The following is a 27520-nucleotide window of genomic DNA, read 5'->3' as shown; positions in this document are numbered from 1 at the left end:
CCGTTATTTCTTCCAGTTCCGAAGAAGGAACATACGAAGTAACTAATAAAGTAGTTAAGGCTGAAGTGAAACTTTTAGTTAAAACGTCAGATAAAGGCAAGGAAGCTATCGAAATTCGATCGGTACGAGAATTTCTAGACGAACCTATTCAAAAGATCAATAACCAAGATCTTAATAAGCTTCAAAAGCAAAAAAGTCAAACTTTACCTAGTAAGTTGAGTGAAAAATTGAGCAACTTCACCCAAAAGTTTACTGGATTAATTGACAAAAAGAAATCCAGCTCATATTCACTTTTGATGGATAATAGTATGAAGGAAAACAAGGATAATTCGTCAATGAAACCATCATATGTCCTACAAAATTTGTTTATCAGAAATATAGATCAAGATAAAAAGTCTAATTTGTTGGCTTCAAAAGAGATATCGCGCAGTAAAACTGAACTCCTTGCTACTACAAACAAACATTTTCCTTTGAACTATGATCCAAGTACTTGTCCAGAAGAACAAGATTCGAATTCGAAAGTTGATCTTTTTGCCAACGTACCTTTCTATCCCTGTTACGAACAATATACTAATAAACCTGATATTCCCTGTGTAACTGAATTTATTTCTAATCCATTTATCGAGACTCCCGATATCCCTGAAGCATACTGTGATTGGCTACACGCAAAAGAGGATGAGCATATAGGTAACGTTGGTGATTTAAAATTGCTGAATTTAACTCGTGCTGACTCATACGCATGGGTTTGGATTGTAGTTATTTGATTTGTTAACTAATATTATGAAACATATCGTGCATTAGCCAAGGTAAGAATATTATTTATAGATAAGAATCTTTGATAAAAACTATATTTACGGTTATAAGTTTTTGGTAGTTTAGAAAAGCTTGTTGGATATTGCATGTTCTTACAGGAATACCGAATATAACTCGTACCGAAGACCGACCGTTCGTTAATAAAAAATCGCTTTACGATTTAACTAATGCTCTAATTCAATCTGAGTCACGCGCCGAACCTTATCATACCCACACAGAAAAATATTATAAACACGATCTAGAAAAACCGCTCGCCGACGATGATTCAATTCCTAAAGATGATAAAAAACGAAAAAGAGGTATTTTTGGCACTCTCAAAAATTTCGTTAGTAAATCCATCGATTCCGATTCCGATTCCGAAAAATCATCCCCTAAAAAAGATAAAAAGAAGAAAGATAAAAAGAAGACGTCAGTTGATGCTCCTCCTGTACCACCACCGAGAAAACCCAAACTTCCAACTCCTCCAATAGATTCCAAATACGATGATATTCCATATTTCGAAACAACTCCGACAGAAACACCCGAACACACTATCAGAGTTACTAAATCTTACAAACCTTCGTCTCCAACACCAGTTACAGATTCAGATGATTTACTCACAGAAGTACCAGTCAACATAACTCACAAAGCTAAAGAAATTGTTCACGCAGTACTAACAGATGGAGAGCAGAAAGCTAGAGATAGACGATCGAAATCACCGAAAAAGCAAAAAACTGTAATTCTCGAGGAGAAAGTTATTAAAACTTTCTCTCCATTAACTGTCGAAGGAGAAGAATTTACAATAACCATAGATCCTACGAAAAAGGATTCCCCAAAGAAAACAAGGGAAATATTCACTCTAAATATTGACGAAACAGATGCCCAAATCGAAAAAGAAATATTAGAAAAGTCTCCAATCTTACCCGAAGATAGTTTGATTAAACCGTTCGTACACATACAAGAAGAACCCTCTAGACCCATAAGAAGTCATGTATATGAAGATATATTAGAACCACAACTATGTTTATACCCCGTTAGAAGATTTGATTCAGCTGAAATTAAAAAGCTTACTAATGATTTAATCCAAAATGAAATGTGTTTTACTGGATGGGCTGATGATAAACACAATATATTCAAACCACTTTCTATTCCACCTGAAGAACTAGAAGATAAAGAAATTAATAGTAAGATAACAGACAGTCAAAAATTGAAACGCAAACATAATGCTAAACTCTTTGGTATATTTGGAAAAATTTCTAAGGACGATTCTGATGATGATAGTAGTAGAAAAGAAGTAATCGAAAAACAAGATAAAGAAACATCTAAGGAAATCCTTATCACGTCCGAAACAGTACAAGAAGATTCATCAAAATCTACTAAAGTTAAGAGAACTAAAAGTAAATCTAAGGATGACAAAAAATTCTTGGGATTATTTAAAATAAGCAAAGCTGAAGAAAAGAAAACTGCTTTTTCAGATACTGTTATCAAAAATATGATTGAATCTACCGCTTTTCTCAAAGAAGAAGTTGACAAATATCACGACGTTAGACCAGTAGAAAATATAAATCGACAAAACGGGACTATTCTAACTGAGCCAGTTTTTAAAGAAGAACATATTATTGAAAAGAAAGATTCTATCAAAAAAAGCAAGCCTAAAATTATACTTACCGCTAACGCTACTGAAAATATACAAGACGAAACTAATGACATGAAACAGAAAAGAGAAAGTAGTCCTTCCAAGATAATTACAACAATTGAAGAATCTAAGAAAACAATTAAGAGGACAGAATTAAAAATTGAACCAGTTGTTCCCGATACAATTTCGAAAGTACCTACAGAAAAACTGGAAAATAAAGATGAACCACAAACTAAATTTAAAGAAACAACAAATAAAACAGTTGAATATTTAGCAGACAGTAACGAGTTTTTGATAAATAAAAAAGAAGAAATCAAAAACACTTATGATGTTACAGATTTGGTAGCTCATGAAAAACCAATAGTTGAAGAAAACATTGAAATTACAGAAACGGTTAAAGAACCAAAAAAAGCAGATGAATCTTCTAAGAAATCTAAAACCAAAGGAGAAAAAGGTGGCTTCTTTGGTAAATTTAAGAAAAAAGAAACATCTGTCGATAGAGACAATACAAATGAAACAGTTACCTTATCGGCAAGTGTTGTGAAAGATATGTCTGACAGTGATACTTTCTTAAAAGATGAAATTAAGAAATATCATGATGTTCGTCCTGTAGTAACGACTCGACAATCCGAATTCGACGACCCAAAACCAAACATAATACCCAGAAAATCCAAAAGTAAACAAGGAAAGATTGATGCAATTTTAGATATAAACAAAAAGGAAGATGAAAGTAAACCATCTCCAGCAACTATTAGGATAGAAACTAGTGATGCTGGTCATTCGAAACTTATTGCAATAGAAGCGGAACCTATTGAATATAACACAACAAAAATTGTGGAATTAACGGAAGAAAAGTCGCCTAAGAAATCAAAAGACAAAGACGTTGGAAACATATTTGGAATATTCAAAAAGAAAACAGGGTCTTTGGAAAGAGGTACTAAAATTGAAACTGTTACTGAAAAAGGAAAACCTGCACTTTCTTCCATTGTTATTAAGAATATAGATGACACTAAATCATTTTTGAAAGATGAAATTGATAGATACCATGATGTAAGACCCATTATACAACAGCCTATTATAGAAGAACATGTTAAAGTAGATGTTAGAATAAAAGCTCTGAATAAGGATCAAGGTGCAGAAAAATCACATAAAACATCTAAAGACAATTCAAAAAAAGATACTGGAAACATCTTTGGAGTATTCAAGAAAAAATCCGGATCGTCAGAAAGAGGTGTTATTGTGGAAACGGTGGAAGAAAAACCTGCGCTTTCCATAAATGTTGTCAAAGATATGAAAGATACTCACACATTTTTAAGTAATGAGATAAATATTTATAATGACGTTAGACCTTTGGTACAGAAACCTATACAAGAGGAATATATCAAAATTGATGTAAAAGCAGCACCAGCAACTGAGCAGCCTGCTGAAAAAGTAGAAAAAAAGTTTAAAGAAAAATCAGAAAAAGATAGTATATTTACGAAAATAAAAAAGAAAGCAGGAACTTTAGAGAGAAATGTTATGACAGAAACCGTAAAAACTAAACCTAAGCTTTCGACAACTGTGATTAAAGATATCAATGATACTAATACATTTTTAAAAGAAGAGATAAATATTTACCATGATGTTAGACCTGTGGTAAAGGAGCCCGTACAAGAAGAACATACTAAAGTAGACGTCAGAGAGGTGCCAGTAATCGAGGAGACTACAGAAAAAGAAGCTAAAAAATCTAGGAAACAACCAGAAAAAGACGGTGTCAGCTTTTTCGGAATATTTAAAAAGAAAACTGGATCATTGGAAAGAGGTGTTACCGTTGGAACTATTTCTTCACAAAGTGAGCCCGCTCATTCAATCACTGTTATTAAAGATATGAATGACACTGACACATTCCTGAAGGAGGAAATTGATAGGTACCATGATGTGAAACCTATCGTGAAGCCATATCGTGAAGTTGAAGAAGAAAGAGTAATCGTAGGAGACAGTGGAAACGTCACGATAAAAAAGAAAACTCCAGAAAAGTCGAAAGACAAACGTGAAAAAGAAGGAAAAGTGGTGTTTGGCATATTCGGAAAGAAAGAAGAACCAGTTAAGAGTGATATCAAGAAAGAAACAGCGGTTTCACAAGAAAAACCTGCTCTCTCAGCCACCGTTATAGAAGACATGAAAAAAACTGACACATTCTTGAAGGACGAAATTGATAAATACCACGATGTCAGACCTATAGTCACGCAAAAGGTTCTAGAAGAAGAAATCATCGTACATGATAGCACGTCTGTCGCAACCACAGAACAAACTCCAGAAAAATCTCCAGAAAAGTCGAAAGAGAAACGTGAAAAAGAAGGAAAAGGAGTGTTTGGCATATTCGGAAAGAAAGAAAAACCAGTTAAGAGTGATATCAAGAAAGAAACAGCGGTTTCACAAGGAAAACCTGCTCTTTCAGCCACCGTTATAGAAGACATGAACAAAACTGACACATTCTTGAAGGACGAAATTGATAAATACCACGATGTCAGACCTATAGTAACGCAAAAGGTTCTAGAAGAAGAAATCATCGTACATGATAGCACGTCTGTCGCAACCACACAACAAACTCCAGAGAAGTATCCGGAAAAGTCGAAAGAGAAACGTGAAAAAGAAGGAAAAGGGGTGTTTGGCATATTTGGAAAGAAAGAAAAACCAGATAAAAGTGATATCAAGAAAGAAACAGCGGTTTCACAAGAAAAACCTGCTCTCTTAGCCACCGTTATAGAAGATATGAACAAAACTGACACATTCTTGAAGGACGAAATTGATAAATACCACGATGTCAGACCTATAGTCACGCAAAAGGTTCTAGAAGAAGAAATCATCGTACATGATAGCACGTCTGTCGCAACCACAGAACAAACTCCAGAAAAATCTCCAGAAAAGTCGAAAGAGAAACGTGAAAAAGAAGGAAAAGGAGTGTTTGGCATATTCGGAAAGAAAGAAAAACCAGTTAAGAGTGATATCAAGAAAGAAACAGCGGTTTCACAAGGAAAACCTGCTCTTTCAGCCACCGTTATAGAAGACATGAACAAAACTGACACATTCTTGAAGGACGAAATTGATAAATACCACGATGTCAGACCTATAGTCACGCAAAAGGTTCTAGAAGAAGAAATCATCGTACATGATAGCACGTCTGTCGCAACCACAAAACAAACTCCAGAAAAATCTCCAGAAAAGTCGAAAGAGAAACGTGAAAAAGAAGGAAAAGGAGTGTTTGGCATATTCGGAAAGAAAGAAAAACCAGTTAAGAGTGATATCAAGAAAGAAACAGCGGTTTCACAAGGAAAACCTGCTCTTTCAGCCACCGTTATAGAAGACATGAACAAAACTGACACATTCTTGAAGGACGAAATTGATAAATACAACGATGTCAGACCTATAGTCACGCAAAAGGTTCTAGAAGAAGAAATCATCGTACATGATAGCAAATCTGTCGCAACCACACAACAAACTCCAGAGAAGTATCCGGAAAAGTCGAAAGAGAAACGTGAAAAAGAAGGAAAAGGGGTGTTTGGCATATTTGGAAAGAAAGAAAAACCAGATAAAAGTGATATCAAGAAAGAAACAGCGGTTTCACAAGAAAAACCTGCTCTCTTAGCCACCGTTATAGAAGATATGAACAAAACTGACACATTCTTGAAGGACGAAATTGATAAATACCACGATGTCAGACCTATAGTCACGCAGAAGGTTTCAGAAGAAGAAATCATCGTACACGATAGCAAATCTGTCGCAACCACAGAACAAACTCCAGAAAAGTCACCGGAAAAGTCGAAAGAGAAACGTGAAAAAGAAGGAAAAGGGGTGTTTGGCATATTCGGAAAGAAAGAAAAACCAGTTAAGAGTGATATCAAGAAAAAAACAGCGGTTTCACAAGGAAAACCTGCTCTTTCAGCCACCGTTATAGAAGACATGAACAAAACTGACACATTCTTGAAGGACGAAATTGATAAATACCACGATGTCAGACCTATAGTCACGCAAAAGGTTCTAGAAGAAGAAATCATCGTACATGATAGCAAATCTGTCGCAACCACACAACAAACTCCAGAAAAGTCGCCGGAAAAGTCGAAAGAGAAACGTGAAAAAGAAGGAAAAGGAGTGTTTGGCATATTCGGAAAGAAAGAAAAACCAGTTAAGAGTGATATCAAGAAAGAAACAGCGGTTTCACAAGGAAAACCTGCTCTTTCAGCCACCGTTATAGAAGACATGAACAAAACTGACACATTCTTGAAGGACGAAATTGATAAATACCACGATGTCAGACCTATAGTCACGCAAAAGGTTCTAGAAGAAGAAATCATCGTACATGATAGCAAATCTGTCGCAACCACACAACAAACTCCAGAGAAGTATCCGGAAAAGTCGAAAGAGAAACGTGAAAAAGAAGGAAAAGGGGTGTTTGGCATATTTGGAAAGAAAGAAAAACCAGATAAAAGTGATATCAAGAAAGAAACAGCGGTTTCACAAGACAAACCTGCTCTTTCAGCCACCGTTATAGAAGACATGAACAAAACTGACACATTCTTGAAGGACGAAATTGATAAATACCACGATGTCAGACCTATAGTCACGCAAAAGGTTCTAGAAGAAGAAATCATCGTACACGATAGCAAATCTGTCGCAACCACAGAACAAACTCCAGAAAAGTCACCGGAAAAGTCGAAAGAGAAACGTGAAAAAGAAGGAAAAGGGGTGTTTGGCATATTCGGAAATAAAGAAAAACCAGTTAAGATCGATATCAAGAAAGAAACAGCGGTTGCACAAGACAAACCTGCTCTCTCTTCCACCGTTATAGAAGACATGAACACAACTGACACATTCTTGAAGGACGAAATTGATAAATATCACGATGTCAGACCTATAGTCACGCAAAAGGTTCTAGAAGAAGAAATCATCGTACACGATAGCAAATCTGTCGCAACCACAGAACAAACTCCAGAAAAGTCACCGGAAAAGTCGAAAGAGAAACGTGAAAAAGAAGGAAAAGGAGTGTTTGGCATATTCGGAAAGAAAGAAAAACCAGTTAAGAGTGATATCAAGAAAGAAACAGCGGTTTCACAAGGAAAACCTGCTCTTTCAGCCACCGTTATAGAAGACATGAACAAAACTGACACATTCTTGAAGGACGAAATTGATAAATACCACGATGTCAGACCTATAGTCACGCAAAAGGTTCTAGAAGAAGAAATCATCGTACATGATAGCAAATCTGTCGCAACCACACAACAAACTCCAGAGAAGTATCCGGAAAAGTCGAAAGAGAAACGTGAAAAAGAAGGAAAAGGGGTGTTTGGCATATTTGGAAAGAAAGAAAAACCAGATAAAAGTGATATCAAGAAAGAAACAGCGGTTTCACAAGACAAACCTGCTCTTTCAGCCACCGTTATAGAAGACATGAACAAAACTGACACATTCTTGAAGGACGAAATTGATAAATACCACGATGTCAGACCTATAGTCACGCAAAAGGTTCTAGAAGAAGAAATCATCGTACACGATAGCAAATCTGTCGCAACCACAGAACAAACTCCAGAAAAGTCACCGGAAAAGTCGAAAGAGAAACGTGAAAAAGAAGGAAAAGGAGTGTTTGGCATATTCGGAAAGAAAGAAAAACCAGTTAAGAGTGATATCAAGAAAGAAACAGCGATTTCACAAGGAAAACCTGCTCTTTCAGCCACCGTTATAGAAGACATGAACAAAACTGACACATTCTTGAAGGACGAAATTGATAAATACCACGATGTCAGACCTATAGTCACGCAAAAGGTTCTAGAAGAAGAAATCATCGTACACGATAGCAAATCCGTCGCAATCACAGAACAAACTCCAGAGAAGTCGCCGGAAAAGTCGAAAGAGAAACGTGAAAAAGAAGGAAAAGGAGTGTTTGGCATATTCGGAAAGAAAGAAAAACCAGTTAGGAGTGATATTAAGAAAGAAACAGCGGTTTCACAAGAAAAACCTGCTCTCTTAGCCACCGTTATAGAAGATATGAACAAAACTGACACATTCTTGAAGGACGAAATTGATAAATACCACGATGTCAGACCTATAGTCACGCAGAAGGTTTTAGAAGAAGAAATCATCGTACACGATAGCAAATCTGTCGCAACCACAGAACAAACTCCAGAAAAGTCACCGGAAAAGTCGAAAGAGAAACGTGAAAAAGAAGGAAAAGGGGTGTTTGGCATATTCGGAAATAAAGAAAAACCAGTTAAGATCGATATCAAGAAAGAAACAGCGGTTGCACAAGAAAAACCTTCTCTCTCTTCCACCGTTATAGAAGACATGAACAAAATTGACACATTCTTGAAGGACGAAATTGATAAATACCACGATGTCAGACCTATAGTCACGCAAAAGGTTCTAGAAGAAGAAATCATCGTACACGATAGCAAATCCGTCGCAATCACAGAACAAACTCCAGAGAAGTCGCCGGAAAAGTCGAAAGAGAAACGTGAAAAAGAAGGAAAAGGAGTGTTTGGCATATTCGGAAAGAAAGAAAAACCAGTTAGGAGTGATATTAAGAAAGAAACAGCGGTTTCACAAGAAAAACCTGCTCTCTTAGCCACCGTTATAGAAGATATGAACAAAACTGACACATTCTTGAAGGACGAAATTGATAAATACCACGATGTCAGACCTATAGTCACGCAGAAGGTTTTAGAAGAAGAAATCATCGTACACGATAGCAAATCTGTCGCAACCACAGAACAAACTCCAGAAAAGTCACCGGAAAAGTCGAAAGAGAAACGTGAAAAAGAAGGAAAAGGGGTGTTTGGCATATTCGGAAATAAAGAAAAACCAGTTAAGATCGATATCAAGAAAGAAACAGCGGTTGCACAAGAAAAACCTGCTCTCTCTTCCACCGTTATAGAAGACATGAACACAACTGACACATTCTTGAAGGACGAAATTGATAAATATCACGATGTCAGACCTATAGTCACGCAAAAGGTTCTAGAAGGAGAAATCATCGTACATGATAGCAAATCTGTCGCAACCACAGAACAAACTCCAGAGAAGTCGCCGGAAAAGTCGAAAGAGAAACGTGAAAAAGAAGGAAAAGGAGTGTTTGGCATATTCGGAAAGAAAGAAAAACCAGTTAAGAGTGATATCAAGAAAGAAACAGCGGTTTCACAAGAAAAACCTGCTCTCTTAGCCACCGTTATAGAAGATATGAACAAAACTGACACATTCTTGAAGGACGAAATTGATAAATACCACGATGTCAGACCTATAGTCACGCAGAAGGTTTTAGAAGAAGAAATCATCGTACACGATAGCAAATCTGTCGCAACCACAGAACAAACTCCAGAAAAGTCACCGGAAAAGTCGAAAGAGAAACGTGAAAAAGAAGGAAAAGGGGTGTTTGGCATATTCGGAAATAAAGAAAAACCAGTTAAGATCGATATCAAGAAAGAAACAGCGGTTGCACAAGACAAACCTGCTCTCTCTTCCACCGTTATAGAAGACATGAACACAACTGACACATTCTTGAAGGACGAAATTGATAAATATCACGATGTCAGACCTATAGTCACGCAAAAGGTTCTAGAAGAAGAAACCATCGTACATGATAGCAAATCTGTCACAACCACACAACAAATTCCAGAAAAGTCGCCGGAAAAGTCGAAAGAGAAACGTGAAAAAGAAGGAAAAGGAGTGTTTGGCATATTCGGAAAGAAAGAAAAACCAGTTAAGAGTGATATCAAGAAAGAAACAGCGGTTTCACAAGGAAAACCTGCTCTTTCAGCCACCGTTATAGAAGACATGAACAAAACTGACACATTCTTGAAGGACGAAATTGATAAATACCACGATGTCAGACCTATAGTCACGCAAAAGGTTCTAGAAGAAGAAATCATCGTACACGATAGCAAATCCGTCGCAATCACAGAACAAACTCCAGAGAAGTCGCCGGAAAAGTCGAAAGAGAAACGTGAAAAAGAAGGAAAAGGAGTGTTTGGCATATTCGGAAAGAAAGAAAAACCAGTTAGGAGTGATATTAAGAAAGAAACAGCGGTTTCACAAGAAAAACCTGCTCTCTTAGCCACCGTTATAGAAGATATGAACAAAACTGACCCATTCTTGAAGGACGAAATTGATAAATACCACGATGTCAGACCTATAGTCACGCAGAAGGTTTTAGAAGAAGAGATCATCGTACACGATAGCAAATCTGTCGCAACCACAGAACAAACTCCAGAAAAGTCACCGGAAAAGTCGAAAGAGAAACGTGAAAAAGAAGGAAAAGGGGTGTTTGGCATATTCGGAAATAAAGAAAAACCAGTTAAGATCGATATCAAGAAAGAAACAGCGGTTGCACAAGAAAAACCTGCTCTCTCTTCCACCGTTATAGAAGACATGAACAAAATTGACACATTCTTGAAGGACGAAATTGATAAATACCACGATGTCAGACCTATAGTCACGCAAAAGGTTCTAGAAGAAGAAATCATCGTACATGATAGCAAATCTGTCACAACCACACAACAAACTCCAGAAAAGTCGCCGGAAAAGTCGAAAGAGAAACGTGAAAAAGAAGGAAAAGGAGTGTTTGGCATATTCGGAAAGAAAGAAAAACCAGTTAAGAGTGATATCAAGAAAGAAACAGCGGTTTCACAAGGAAAACCTGCTCTCTCAGCCACCGTTATAGAAGACATGAACAAAACTGACACATTCTTGAAGGACGAAATTGATAAATACCACGATGTCAGACCTATAGTCACGCAAAAGGTTCTAGAAGAAGAAACCATCGTACATGATAGCAAATCTGTCACAACCACACAACAAACTCCAGAAAAGTCGCTGGAAAAGTCGAAAGATAAACGTGAAAAAGAAGGAAAAGGGGTGTTTGGCATATTTGGAAAGAAAGAAAAATCAGATAAAAGTGATGTCGAGAAAGAAACAGCGGTTTCACAAGAAAAACCTGCTCTTTCTGCCACCGCTATAGAAGACATGAACAAAACTGACACATTCTTGAAGGACGAAATTGATAAATACCACGATGTCAGACCTATAGTCACGCAAAAGGTTTTAGAAGAAGAATTCATCGTACACGATAGCAAATCCGTCGCAATCACAGAACAAACTCCAGAGAAGTCGCCGGAAAAGTCGAAAGAGAAACGTGAAAAAGAAGGAAAAGGAGTGTTTGGCATATTCGGAAAGAAAGAAAAACCAGTTAGGAGTGATATTAAGAAAGAAACAGCGGTTTCACAAGAAAAACCTGCTCTCTTAGCCACCGTTATAGAAGACATGAACAAAACTGACACATTCTTGAAGGACGAAATTGATAAATACCACGATGTCAGACCTATAGTCACGCAAAAGGTTCTAGAAGAAGAAATCGTCGTACATGATAGCAAATCCGTCGCAATCACAGAACAAACTCCAGAGAAGTCGCCGGAAAAGTCGAAAGAGAAACGTGAAAAAGAAGGAAAAGGAGTGTTTGGCATATTCGGAAAGAAAGAAAAACCAGTTAAGAGTGATATCAAGAAAGAAACAGCGGTTTCACAAGGAAAACCTGCTCTCTCAGCCACCGTTATAGAAGACATGAACAAAACTGACACATTCTTGAAGGACGAAATTGATAAATACCACGATGTCAGACCTATAGTCACGCAAAAGGTTCTAGAAGAAGAAACCATCGTACATGATAGCAAATCTGTCACAACCACACAACAAACTCCAGAAAAGTCGCTGGAAAAGTCGAAAGATAAACGTGAAAAAGAAGGAAAAGGGGTGTTTGGCATATTTGGAAAGAAAGAAAAATCAGATAAAAGTGATGTCGAGAAAGAAACAGCGGTTTCACAAGAAAAACCTGCTCTCTTAGCCACCGTTATAGAAGATATGAACAAAACTGACACATTCTTGAAGGACGAAATTGATAAATACCACGATGTCAGACCTATAGTCACGCAGAAGGTTTTAGAAGAAGAAATCATCGTACACGATAGCAAATCTGTCGCAACCACAGAACAAACTCCAGAAAAGTCACCGGAAAAGTCGAAAGAGAAACGTGAAAAAGAAGGAAAAGGGGTGTTTGGCATATTCGGAAATAAAGAAAAACCAGTTAAGATCGATATCAAGAAAGAAACAGCGGTTGCACAAGAAAAACCTGCTCTCTCTTCCACCGTTATAGAAGACATGAACAAAATTGACACATTCTTGAAGGACGAAATTGATAAATACCACGATGTCAGACCTATAGTCACGCAAAAGGTTCTAGAAGGAGAAATCATCGTACATGATAGCAAATCTGTCGCAACCACAGAACAAACTCCAGAGAAGTCGCCGGAAAAGTCGAAAGAGAAACGTGAAAAAGAAGGAAAAGGAGTGTTTGGCATATTCGGAAAGAAAGAAAAACCAGTTAAGAGTGATATCAAGAAAGAAACAGCGGTTTCACAAGAAAAACCTGCTCTCTTAGCCACCGTTATAGAAGATATGAACAAAACTGACACATTCTTGAAGGACGAAATTGATAAATACCACGATGTCAGACCTATAGTCACGCAGAAGGTTTTAGAAGAAGAAATCATCGTACACGATAGCAAATCTGTCGCAACCACAGAACAAACTCCAGAAAAGTCACCGGAAAAGTCGAAAGAGAAACGTGAAAAAGAAGGAAAAGGGGTGTTTGGCATATTCGGAAATAAAGAAAAACCAGTTAAGATCGATATCAAGAAAGAAACAGCGGTTGCACAAGACAAACCTGCTCTCTCTTCCACCGTTATAGAAGACATGAACACAACTGACACATTCTTGAAGGACGAAATTGATAAATATCACGATGTCAGACCTATAGTCACGCAAAAGGTTCTAGAAGAAGAAACCATCGTACATGATAGCAAATCTGTCACAACCACACAACAAATTCCAGAAAAGTCGCCGGAAAAGTCGAAAGAGAAACGTGAAAAAGAAGGAAAAGGAGTGTTTGGCATATTCGGAAAGAAAGAAAAACCAGTTAAGAGTGATATCAAGAAAGAAACAGCGGTTTCACAAGGAAAACCTGCTCTTTCAGCCACCGTTATAGAAGACATGAACAAAACTGACACATTCTTGAAGGACGAAATTGATAAATACCACGATGTCAGACCTATAGTCACGCAAAAGGTTCTAGAAGAAGAAATCATCGTACACGATAGCAAATCCGTCGCAATCACAGAACAAACTCCAGAGAAGTCGCCGGAAAAGTCGAAAGAGAAACGTGAAAAAGAAGGAAAAGGAGTGTTTGGCATATTCGGAAAGAAAGAAAAACCAGTTAGGAGTGATATTAAGAAAGAAACAGCGGTTTCACAAGAAAAACCTGCTCTCTTAGCCACCGTTATAGAAGATATGAACAAAACTGACCCATTCTTGAAGGACGAAATCGATAAATACCACGATGTCAGACCTATAGTCACGCAGAAGGTTTTAGAAGAAGAGATCATCGTACACGATAGCAAATCTGTCGCAACCACAGAACAAACTCCAGAAAAGTCACCGGAAAAGTCGAAAGAGAAACGTGAAAAAGAAGGAAAAGGGGTGTTTGGCATATTCGGAAATAAAGAAAAACCAGTTAAGATCGATATCAAGAAAGCAACAGCGGTTGCACAAGAAAAACCTGCTCTCTCTTCCACCGTTATAGAAGACATGAACAAAATTGACACATTCTTGAAGGACGAAATTGATAAATACCACGATGTCAGACCTATAGTCACGCAAAAGGTTCTAGAAGAAGAAATCATCGTACATGATAGCAAATCTGTCACAACCACACAACAAACTCCAGAAAAGTCGCCGGAAAAGTCGAAAGAGAAACGTGAAAAAGAAGGAAAAGGAGTGTTTGGCATATTCGGAAAGAAAGAAAAACCAGTTAAGAGTGATATCAAGAAAGAAACAGCGGTTTCACAAGAAAAACCTGCTCTCTCAGCCACTGTTATAGAAGATATAAACAAAACTGACACATTCTTGAAGGACGAAATTGATAAATACCACGATGTCAGACCTATAGTCACGCAAAAGGTTCTAGAAGAAGAAACCATCGTACATGATAGCAAATCTGTCACAACCACACAACAAACTCCAGAAAAGTCGCTGGAAAAGTCGAAAGATAAACGTGAAAAAGAAGGAAAAGGGGTGTTTGGCATATTTGGAAAGAAAGAAAAATCAGATAAAAGTGATGTCGAGAAAGAAACAGCGGTTTCACAAGAAAAACCTGCTCTTTCTGCCACCGCTATAGAAGACATGAACAAAACTGACACATTCTTGAAGGACGAAATTGATAAATACCACGATGTCAGACCTATAGTCACGCAAAAGGTTTTAGAAGAAGAATTCATCGTACACGATAGCAAATCCGTCGCAATCACAGAACAAACTCCAGAGAAGTCGCCGGAAAAGTCGAAAGAGAAACGTGAAAAAGAAGGAAAAGGAGTGTTTGGCATATTCGGAAAGAAAGAAAAACCAGTTAGGAGTGATATTAAGAAAGAAACAGCGGTTTCACAAGAAAAACCTGCTCTCTTAGCCACCGTTATAGAAGACATGAACAAAACTGACACATTCTTGAAGGACGAAATTGATAAATACCACGATGTCAGACCTATAGTCACGCAAAAGGTTCTAGAAGAAGAAATCGTCGTACATGATAGCAAATCCGTCGCAATCACAGAACAAACTCCAGAGAAGTCGCCGGAAAAGTCGAAAGAGAAACGTGAAAAAGAAGGAAAAGGAGTGTTTGGCATATTCGGAAAGAAAGAAAAACCAGTTAAGAGTGATATCAAGAAAGAAACAGCGGTTTCACAAGGAAAACCTGCTCTCTCAGCCACCGTTATAGAAGACATGAACAAAACTGACACATTCTTGAAGGACGAAATTGATAAATACCACGATGTCAGACCTATAGTCACGCAAAAGGTTCTAGAAGAAGAAACCATCGTACATGATAGCAAATCTGTCACAACCACACAACAAACTCCAGAAAAGTCGCTGGAAAAGTCGAAAGAGAAACGTGAAAAAGAAGGAAAAGGGGTGTTTGGCATATTTGGAAAGAAAGAAAAATCAGATAAAAGTGATGTCGAGAAAGAAACAGCGGTTTCACAAGAAAAACCTGCTCTTTCTGCCACCGCTATAGAAGACATGAACAAAACTGACACATTCTTGAAGGACGAAATTGATAAATACCACGATGTCAGACCTATAGTCACGCAGAAGGTTTTAGAAGAAGAAATCATCGTACACGATAGCAAATCTGTCGCAACCACAGAACAAACTCCAGAAAAGTCACCGGAAAAGTCGAAAGAGAAACGTGAAAAAGAAGGAAAAGGGGTGTTTGGCATATTCGGAAATAAAGAAAAACCAGTTAAGATCGATATCAAGAAAGAAACAGCGGTTGCACAAGAAAAACCTGCTCTCTCTTCCACCGTTATAGAAGACATGAACACAACTGACACATTCTTGAAGGACGAAATTGATAAATACCACGATGTCAGACCTATAGTCACGCAAAAGGTTCTAGAAGAAGAAATCATCGTACATGATAGCAAATCTGTCACAACCACACAACAAACTCCAGAAAAGTCGCCGGAAAAGTCGAAAGAGAAACGTGAAAAAGAAGGAAAAGGAGTGTTTGGCATATTCGGAAAGAAAGAAAAACCAGTTAAGAGTGATATCAAGAAAGAAACAGCGGTTTCACAAGGAAAACCTGCTCTTTCAGCCACCGTTATAGAAGACATGAACAAAACTGACACATTCTTGAAGGACGAAATTGATAAATACCACGATGTCAGACCTATAGTCACGCAAAAGGTTCTAGAAGGAGAAATCATCGTACATGATAGCAAATCTGTCGCAACCACAGAACAAACTCCAGAGAAGTCGCCGGAAAAGTCGAAAGAGAAACGTGAAAAAGAAGGAAAAGGAGTGTTTGGCATATTCGGAAAGAAAGAAAAACCAGTTAAGAGTGATATCAAGAAAGAAACAGCGGTTTCACAAGAAAAACCTGCTCTCTCAGCCACTGTTATAGAAGATATAAACAAAACTGACACATTCTTGAAGGACGAAATTGATAAATATGACGATGGTAAAATATCCTATTCAATACAAGCAACAGAAATAATTAAAGCGGAGAAGGATTCTGTAACTGCTGTGGCTGATCAACCAATAGAACAATCCACACAGATTGACAAATCTGAAGATACAGCTCAAAATGGTTCAGATAAATATTATAAAATTCGTCATATTTTGGAAAAAGCTGAAAATCAAACAGTTCAACCTGATTTTGTAAAACATGTTACATTGGAACCTGAAAGAAAACTTGTCACAATTGAAAGAGAAATCACAATAGAAGTATTCGATTTGGAAGGTAAGCCTGAATCTACAGCTATACTTAAACAACAATTACCAGGATCTGATAGTTTTCTAAATAATGAAATTCATAAGTACGATGATGTTCGACCAATTGTCCAAAAACCTGATGTAGAAGCTTCACCCAAAGAATCAAAATCAACAGCAGACAAAGTAGGTTTTGGCTTTTTTGGATTATTTAAGAAAAAGGGCTCCGAAGAAAAATCAGAAGTCACAAAAAATATACAAGACAACGAATCTTCAATAGTTGAAACAGTGAAACAAGAAGTTAAAGAAGAACCTAAATTAGAAGTTGCCACAATGGAGATTCAAGGAGATATTTCTAAAACTAAAGAAATTGATGATGGCAACAAAACTGGACTTTTCGGAATTTTCAAAAACAAGCCAAAAGATGGAACGACAAAAGTAAAAACAGATGTTTTTTCAAACGAAGTTCTTGAAAATATGAGAGATTCAGACTCGTTCTTAAAATATGAAGTCGATAAATATCATGATGTACGTCTCGTAACAGAAATTGTTGATTCCGCAGAACCAGTTATTAGAGATACTATCAGTGTCACTGTAGAACAAAAGGAAATACCAATCAATGACGCAGAAATCAAACATATACCAGAAGAAAGAGAAAAAGTTGTTTCTTTAACAATAACCGAGTGTCAAACTGATAGAAACGGTTCTACTGAGCTGAAATTAACCGAAAATACAGTTATAGATTCGGAAACTTCGTCTAATGTACCTAAGAAACATAAAAAAGACAGTGGTCTTTTTGGCATTTTCAAAAAGAAACCACAAGATCATAGAGCAGTTACTAGCCCACTACCTTTATCTGAAATTGTTATTAAACACATGCAAGATAGTGATAGATTTTTAAAAGATGAAATAGAAAAATATCAAGATGTTCGCCCAATTATTAAAGAAACCATTACAGGAGTTTCCTCGGTAGAGCAACCAGTTACCATCAAGGAAACAGAAACACAAACTCCTGGTGGACAAAAAGCTACAGAAAATCAAGAAGAAAAAAGCGGACTGTTTGGTATTTTTAAGAAAAAGTCAGGATCATTGGAACGAGATGTTAAAGGAAGTTCAAAAGATAAAGAAGCAGAAATCACACCTCTTCAGAAAGATAAAAGACCAGAAAAAAGAAGTCCTATATTTGGTATTAAAAAACCAAAAATTGTACTGTCAGAAGATACTATGAAAAACATGTCTATAACTGATAGTTTCCTAGAAACAGAAGTAGAAAATTACTATGACGCCAAACCAATTATTGTGAGAACCGAGTCAGAAGTTGTCGGTAATGGAGAAAAAATAACGAAAAAGTCGAAGGATCAAAGTAATGACACTGGAAGAGTAGGTATTTTTGGCATTTTCAAAAAAAAGACCGAATCTCTAGAAAGAGATAATAAATTAATCACCCAAGGTTCACCACTGGATATCGAACATCCCGAAAAACCTCCTAGACAATTAGTCACAAAAGATAGAGGGACTGAAGAAGCAGGATTTCCATCTCAACCTGATATAGATATTGAAAAGAAGCCGGAATTATCCACAACTTCACAAAATGAATTTGAACATGTCAATACCTTCTTGCAGACGGAAATTGATAAATATCATGATGTGAAACCAATTATTTTGAAAGAAATCGAAGAACCTTCAACCGCAGCAGTTGTTATTTCACCTCCTTCAAAAGAAAAAGATACCAAAATGAAAGATGGCAAAGGTTTATTTGGAATATTCAAGAAAAAGTCAGAATCGGTTGAGAGGGAGATTAAGCAAGAAGATTCTAAAGAAAAATCCGAGAGTATCGGACCCATATCTGTAGTCGAAAAAGAAAAACTACCATTATCAGAAAAAACAAAACAAGAAATTACCGACAGTAACAAATTTTTACAAACAGAAATAGATAAATATCATGATGTGAGAACCATTGTTGAAAGAAAGAAAATGAAAAGCTTGGACGAATCACTTCCCAAAGAACCTTCTGATCAACAAACTGAGATGCCTGTGAAAAAACAAAAAGATGGGAAAAAAGGGGGCTTATTTGGTATCTTCAAGAAGAAGACTAGATCATTAGAAAGGGACGTTAAAGGTATAAACAAAGATATAACAGACCAGCAAACTAAATCTGACGCAACTTCTGTTTTTTATGATATAACTGATAAACAAGAACCAACCAAAACTGCTACTGAAGTAGTCGATAGCGATACATTCCTTAAAACCGAAGTTGACAAATATCATGATGCCAAACCAATTCCACATAAAGATATTTCGTTGTCTGTTGAAATACCATCACAGTCATTAACGACAACAACTGACAAAATCAAAAGTGATGCTACAACTAAAAAGTTATTTGATCAGTTGAAGGACGAGAGTCCGAAGAGAACAATAACCACCACCGTCACAAAACAAGAAATACCTCATGGAGAACGAACTACAATAATCACAAATGATCTAGTAACAGGTACTATTCAATTACCTACAGATACTTTAACTGATATAGAGAAATTAGAAGAAGAAATTAATACAAAACTGGATTTGTTAAGGAAAGAAGCAGGTGCTACTGATGATGAGGTTAAGAAAGAAACAGTAATTGAAAAAGCAGGATTTCCATCTCAACCTGATATATATATTGAAAAGAAGCCGGAATTATCCACAACTACACAAAAAGAGTTTGAACATGTCAACACCTTCTTGCAGACAGAAATTGATAAATATCATGATGTAAAACCAATTATTTTAAAAGAAATTGAAGAACCTTCAATCGCAGCAGTTGTTACTTCACCTCCTTCAAAAGAAAAAGATACCAAAATGAAAGATGGCAAAGGTTTATTTGGAATATTTAAGAAAAAGTCAGAATCGGTTGAGAGGGAGATTAAGCAAGAAGATTCTAAAGAAAAATCCGAGAGTATCGGACCCATATCTGTAGTCGAAAAAGAAAAACTACCATTATCAGAAAAAACAAAACAAGAAATTACCGACAGTAACAAATTTTTACAAACAGAAATAGATAAATATCATGATGTGAGAACCATTGTTGAAAGAAAGAAAATGAAAAGCTTGGACGAATCACTTCCCAAAGAACCTTCTGATCAACAAACTGAGATGCCTGTGAAAAAACAAAAAGATGGGAAAAAAGGGGGCTTATTTGGTATCTTCAAGAAGAAGACTAGATCATTAGAAAGGGACGTTAAAGGTATAAACAAAGATATAGCAGACCAGCAAACTAAATCTGACGCAACTTCTGTTTTTTATGATATAACTGATAAACAAGAACCAACCAAAACTGCTACTGAAGTAGTCGATAGCGATACATTCCTTAAAACCGAAGTTGACAAATATCATGATGCCAAACCAATTCCACATAAAGATATTTCGTTGTCTGTTGAAATACCATCACAGTCATTAACGACAACAACTGACAAAATCAAAAGTGATGCTACAACTAAAAAGTTATTTGATCAGTTGAAGGACGAGAGTCCGAAGAGAACAATAACCACCACCGTCACAAAACAAGAAATACCTCATGGAGAACGAACTACAATAATCACAAATGATCTAGTAACAGGTACTATTCAATTACCTACAGATACTTTAACTGATATAGAGAAATTAGAAGAAGAAATTAATACAAAACTGGATTTGTTAAGGAAAGAAGCAGGTGCTACTGATGATGAGGTTAAGAAAGAAACAGTAATTGAAAAAGCAGGATTTCCATCTCAACCTGATATATATATTGAAAAGAAGCCGGAATTATCCACAACTACACAAAAAGAGTTTGAACATGTCAACACCTTCTTGCAGACAGAAATTGATAAATATCATGATGTAAAACCAATTATTTTAAAAGAAATTGAAGAACCTTCAATCGCAGCAGTTGTTACTTCACCTCCTTCAAAAGAAAAAGATACCAAAATGAAAGATGGCAAAGGTTTATTTGGAATATTTAAGAAAAAGTCAGAATCGGTTGAGAGGGAGATTAAGCAAGAAGATTCTAAAGAAAAATCCGAGAGTATCGGACCCATATCTGTAGTCGAAAAAGAAAAACTACCATTATCAGAAAAAACAAAACAAGAAATTACCGACAGTAACAAATTTTTACAAACAGAAATAGATAAATATCATGATGTGAGAACCATTGTTGAAAGAAAGAAAATGAAAAGCTTGGACGAATCACTTCCCAAAGAACCTTCTGATCAACAAACTGAGATGCCTGTGAAAAAACAAAAAGATGGGAAAAAAGGGGGCTTATTTGGTATCTTCAAGAAGAAGACTAGATCATTAGAAAGGGACGTTAAAGGTATAAACAAAGATATAGCAGACCAGCAAACTAAATCTGACGCAACTTCTGTTTTTTATGATATAACTGATAAACAAGAACCAACCAAAACTGCTACTGAAGTAGTCGATAGCGATACATTCCTTAAAACCGAAGTTGACAAATATCATGATGCCAAACCAGTTCCACATAAAGATATTTCGTTGTCTGTTGAAATACCAACACAGTCATTAACGACAACAACTGACAAAATCGAAAGTGATCCTACAACTAAAAAGTTATTTGATCAGTTGAAGGACGAGAGTCCGAAGAGAACAATAACCACCACCGTCACAAAACAAGAAATACCTCATGGAGAACGAACTACAATAATCACAAATGATCTAGTAACAGGTACTATTCAATTACCTACAGATACTTTAACTGATATAGAGAAATTAGAAGAAGAAATTAATACAAAACTGGATTTGTTAAGGAAAGAAGCAGGTGCTACTGATGATGAGGTTAAGAAAGAAACAGTGATTGAAAAAGCAGGATTTTCATCTCAACCTGATATAGATATTGAAAAGATGCCGGAATTATCCACAACTACACAAAAAGAGTTTGAACATGTCAATACCTTCTTGCAGACAGAAATTGATAAATATCATGATGTAAAACCAATTATTTTGAAAGAAATTGAAGATCCTTCAATCGCAGCAGTTGTTACTTCACCTCCTTCAAAAGAAAAAGATACCAAAATGAAAGATGGTAAAGGTTTATTTGGAATATTTAAGAAAAAGTCAGAATCGGTTGAGAGGGAGATTAAGCAAGAATCTTCTGAAGAAAAATCCGAGAGTATCGGACCCATATCTGTAGTCGAAAAAGAAAAACTACCCTCATCAGAAAAAACAGAGCTAGACATTACTGACAACTTTCTACAAACTAGAGGAAAGGTACCTGATGAACCAAAAGCTAGTAAGGAAAAAGACAAAAAAGATAAAAAATCTAGTCTTTTCGGTATCTTTAAAAAAACAGATTCGGAAGTCCAAACACCCGTAAAAGATTCAACAGAACTATCTGTTGAAGAGAGTGAAATTGTAGATACATTTTCAACATCTGAAATAGATCGCTACCACCAAATTCGACCAATTGGCGAACAACCAGAAGAAACAAAAGTGAAATTCAAGGAGCCCCTCATTACAGAAATACCTCCTCCGAAAGTAGCAAAAACTCCAGAGCCAAAATTAATTAAAACATCTCACATAACTCACGAAATATATACTACAGAAACGCAGCATAATAAGTTGGAAGACGTCGAAAAAGGAAAAAGTGATGTCGAATCATGTCTCCCACTTGGAGCTAACATAGATCAAATACCTGTCGATAACAAATCATTTGAAGAAACAATTCCTAAAGAAAATCTTACTTACCGAGAAAGTATCACTGCGGCTATGAAAGATACTGACAATTTTTTGAAGCAAGAGGTTGCAAAATTCCACGATGTACGACCTCAGTTTACGTCAACTTCAAAACGGAAGTTACCTATGGATTCTGTAACTAAAGAGAGCAAAGGGTCATTCGGTATTTTCACTAAAAAGAAATCAGAGGAGCGAGAAGATGAATCAAAAGCAGAAAAATTAGAACAAGGAAAACACAGAACCGAAGATATCAAATCAATTAACGATTCTGATAAATTCTTAAGAAAAGAAATTGAAATATATCACGACGTTCGTACTCAAGAGAGAGTACCAAGTGCACCGGAAGAAAAAGAAATTGATACAACTTATAAGAGCGATGTTAAAGCTAGTCCTTCAAAAATAACTAAAACGGAACCAGGAGGAACAAAACAAATAGTCATAACAGAAAAACATTTTGTTAAAGAAGGAGGATATTTAAGTGAAGTATTCGTTGAAGAAAAAACAGAAAAAAAAAGTTATTCATACGTGGAAGCTGATGATATAAATAAAAATTTAAATCAAACCTCAAATTTCCTCAATACCGAACTTGACAAATACGAGGATAATTCAAGTGGTAAAAGAGAAAAGTCCAAAAAGAAACCAGATGCAGATGTTCAACCACAATTTTCTAGAGAAGTAATAGCGAATATGATAGCTTCAAGTGACTTTTTGAGAGAAGAGCTTGCAAATTATCATGATGTCAAACAAAATTACAAACAAGAAGAACCACCTGTAAAGGAAAAGACCAAATTATTCGGAGGACTATTTTCTAAAAAGAAATCATCCGAAAAAGATTCTGAACCAAAATCTGGTGAAGAACTACAATCCAAAATAAAAAGTAAAAAGAAAACGAAGAAAGGAAAAGACGAGACAGCTAAACCTGAAAGCAAAGATTTCTCTAAGATAGAAACCGACCGCTATCAGGAAGGTAAAAAATCAAAAGAAGAGAGTAGTAGTTTCTTTGGTCTGTTTTCAAAGAAAACTAAACCTCAAGAACAAGACAAGAACGTTGATGAACAATTAACACAACAGCTGTCATCTGAAGTCATTCAACATATGAAAGACAGTTCTAATTTTCTAAACACAGAAATCGAGTTGTACCATGATGTTCGCCCAGATTTTGTTGATAACTTTCAGCCTGTCACTTTATCACCTATAAATATACCTGATACATCATTTGTTTTAAAACAAGAAGCTTCTCAAAACGACGCTCCCCTGAAAACAGGACGCCATACCAGGCAAGAAGGATATCAAAAAATTGCCGAATCTTTTACCACTCCTACAGTTGAAATAATTAAAGACGAAAGTCCAAAACGAACAGTTACCACGTATATAACAAACGAGGGAATACCTAGAGGAGAAAGAACTACAAAAGTAAAAACTGAGGTTATAACCGGTACTATTCAGTTATCACCAGAAATACTAGACGATATTGAAAAATTGGAAAAAGAAATAAATACGAAACTAAACGAACTCCGACAACAAACTGATCCTACTGAAGATATTATCGAACAACCTTCTAAGCTCAGTGAAAAGTCAACGGAAATAACACCTCAGTCTCTTCAAAAACAAAAAGTTGTTTCAGATGCTCAAGTTAAAAAGTCAGAAATACCAGACAGTCCACTTCCTGGAAAAATAACTGAATTATCTTTCGATCAACCTCCCAAAACAGAACAGAAATTAAACGAACAAATATTAAAACAAATGCAAGATAGTCATAGTTTTCTCCTAACTGAGCTAGAGAATTATGACAATGGAAAAACAGTGATGGTGACTGATCTTGATGAAGACCCTAAAGTTAAATCTTCAGGTTTGTTCGGAATTTTTAGTAAAAAAAGTGAAAGTCCAAAAATCACTAAGAGAAGGTTGAAAAAGGGAAAAGAAAAACAAATAGATGAAAGTGATAAAGTAGGTATTTTAGATAAAATAGGACGTAAATTGACTGGTGGGAAATATGACGTAGAAGAAGCATCAAAAAGTATGAGCGATAATGCTACGAGTGAAGTATTAAGAAAAACAGATGATATTTCAGATTCAACTTCTGCAAGCGTTTCTAAGCATATCGATTATGTAAAAGAAAGTTCTAGAAGAGAACACGAATCAATAATTACAAAAATAATAGAAGGTACAGCTCAAACCGACCAAGTTCGTGAGTCTGCGAAAGATAACGTTAAAAGAGCAGAACAATCAATTACTGATACCAGCAGTACTTTTAAAGAAGTGAATAAAGAAAAATCAGTGATCGAGGATGCTGCAGCAACAGTTCAGCAAACGGAAGATAAAACTAGAGATGCTATAAAAGAAGGAAAAGTTACCGCAGATAAAGCTGGTAAAAAAGCAACTGGCTTTTTCAATAAAATATCTGGAAAAAGTGAGGAAAGCGATACCAAAAAAGATAAAAAGAGCAAGAAATCTAGTGGTATATTATCTAAATTAGGAGGAAAGGGCAAAGTTTCGTTTGAATACCCAGAAGCAACTATTATAGATGAAAAAATAATTTCTACTGATACTGATTCAAACATAACAGATGATATAACAAAAACGACACATTCCACCCAAGAAATAGTGAAATCAGAAACTTTTACTGAAGACTTACTAAAAAGTTTCGACGAAAAACTTGAGCACGTAAAAGAAGACAGAGATATAAAAGAATCCGCTGCCGGGGGCATTAAAGAATTTGAAACGAGAACTGAAAATATCAAAAAAGGTGTATCAGAAATGACTCGAAAACAAGAGGAGAAAGCCAAAGTGATAACAATTCCAGAAAAAAATGTTGACTCTTTTGAAAAGAAAATTGATGAAAAATTTAGCGAGACCATGAAATTATCTAAAGAACTTATCAAAAGACATGATGAAACTGCGAAAAAACCTACTTCGCCTTCACAAAATTTATTAGAAAGCCAAAGGAAGAGAATAGAAACAGATGTTAGTCTTTTGGAAGACGATATCAATAAAAAAAGTAAAGAAATAAAAGAGCAGCTTAGTGATGAAATTATTTATGTTCAAAAAGCTATAAAAATAGAAAAAAGCAAATTGGGTGAAATGGGAAAAGATGTGGGGAAGAAAATTGGCAAAAACGTCGAAATAGGTATAGCTTCAACAGTTCAGAATGTAGAAAATGCTGCGAAAATCTCAAAATCTCCTGAACAGTCTTCTTCCAAAGAAATCGTCGAACAAATAGATGATTCAGTCAATGTCATTCATAAAGAGCTAGAAAATTTACCAACAACTAAAACAGATATTGAAGAAATTATTAAAGCAGCTGATAGAAACGTAGAAACTAAAACATCTACAATTGAACGAGAAGCTTCGAAATTGATAGAATCCACTAAAGCTGATATTGAAGGTGCTAGTGATGTTACTAGTTTTTTTAATAAACTCGAAGAAAAAATGGCAGAAAAAAGAAAGAAGAAAGCTGTTGACATAGATGAATCGATTGATAATAAGATATCCGATGATTTTAATGCAAAAGTCCAATCTGCAACGAATGTAACAATAACGAGTGAGAAAGAAGATCCATCGAAAAAATTAACTGAGAGACCAGAAAAATTTGGAAGTGCAGATAAATACAATATTGGATATTTTCAACAAATTCCACCACTAAAGTCAGACATTCGACAAGAAACCATGACTTTTCTTGAATCTGAATGTCAAAGAACCGATGATCCAGGAATGAGTCGGGCAGTATCTGATTATGGTTCCCAAATAAAAACTGGCGTTAAAGATCGTACTAGGAACATCTCAGAAGCTAATATTGACCTTTCCAATTTATCTCAAGAACATGAAGGGGCGACAATTTCGTATGTAATGACACCGAGTTTTAAAGAACGCATTGTATCTACGAGACTAACCCAAATCGGTAAACCTCAAGTGATAGAAATAACATACGATTCTTCTTTAGATAGCAGTAGTGACAATTCATATATAGTAACTGAACCAGATGATGAGTTGCCAACGAAAACACCTCTTTTTCAAATGGAATCGGGGAGTTTTTCAAGATCTGGACTTGCTACAAGTTCTAATATATTAGAAACATCTAGTGAAAGTAAAATCATACTTAGTGACTCAGCTAAACCTATAGATATCGTATTAAAACAAGAAGAAGAACGGTTAAAAGAACATAAAAAAGAATCAGAAGCAGAAGTGGATATAATAGAAAAAAAATTGCGTGACTTAGATAGAGCTTTAGATTCATTAGAGAAAGTAGAAATAGAAATCGATGATAAAATTGACAAAAAAACAGAAAAGAAACTACGACGAGTAGAACGTAAATTCGATAGAATGGCATCCGAAGTTTTGGATACCGATACAAAAGAAGGAAAAAAAGTACAATTGACCAGTCCGGAAATAGAAATAAAACGCGAAAGTGACTACCAAACATTAATATCGCAGCTAAGCATCGAAGATCTCAGTGACTTTCAAAAAGAATACAGCCACTTGTGGGACGAACACACTTTCTCAAAAAGCAGTGACCGAGAGTCAAAAACGCCGGACAGCCAAGCAGACGCGCAAGAGCTTCCACAAGGTAGATGTTAGATGTTGCTTTAAAGAGTCTTTCTTCTCACAAAACCATTTTTCACGCCTAACTAGATACTTTAATACCACTAATATTAGCCCTTACTTCAATATTTAAAAAATAAAGCATGATGTCTAATCAATCTATCGTTCCCCCCACGAAATAGTGCTGCAAACATATCGGGACACGCCCTTATTTTAGGATTAAGTCAAACATAATAACATATGACAAGTAAACTAATAGTTTAATATCTTCATCGACAAGGTTCTAATGAATTAATGAAGTAAAAGAATTAAAGGTAATAATAGCTATTCAGTGAGTTTAATGATGTTAGAGCTCTTTCTCAAAATATCAATGAAACCTTGCAACTTTAGAGGTTATATTTCTGTGTCAAAAGATTTTAAGATGCGAGCGCGATGTAGGGAAAAGTATAAGTTAATAATACTTTCACTACGGTAGTTATGCTACTACTTTCGATCATGTTTCTAATG

The 27520-nt window shown here is 36.0% G+C and overlaps 1 protein-coding gene across 18 annotated transcripts in view; it reads left to right on the top strand.

The window, feature by feature from the left end:
• The window catches only part of LOC130441938 (uncharacterized), a 247460-nt gene that overhangs the window by 200089 nt on the left and 19851 nt on the right, over positions 1-27520 (top strand). For all 18 annotated transcript variants that reach the window (XM_056775827.1, XM_056775831.1, XM_056775833.1 and 15 more), the window contains 2 exons: positions 912-13570; positions 14462-27038. In XM_056775827.1, the coding sequence (XP_056631805.1) occupies positions 912-13570; positions 14462-27038 (25236 nt within the window). The remainder of the gene's footprint in view (positions 1-911; positions 13571-14461; positions 27039-27520) is intronic.

Source organism: Diorhabda sublineata, chromosome 3 (assembly GCF_026230105.1).
Source record: "Diorhabda sublineata isolate icDioSubl1.1 chromosome 3, icDioSubl1.1, whole genome shotgun sequence".
Classification (NCBI taxonomy): Eukaryota; Metazoa; Arthropoda; class Insecta; order Coleoptera; family Chrysomelidae; genus Diorhabda; species Diorhabda sublineata.
Note: the sequence above shows the minus strand (reverse complement) of the source record. Positions and strands in the feature narration are given on the sequence as shown.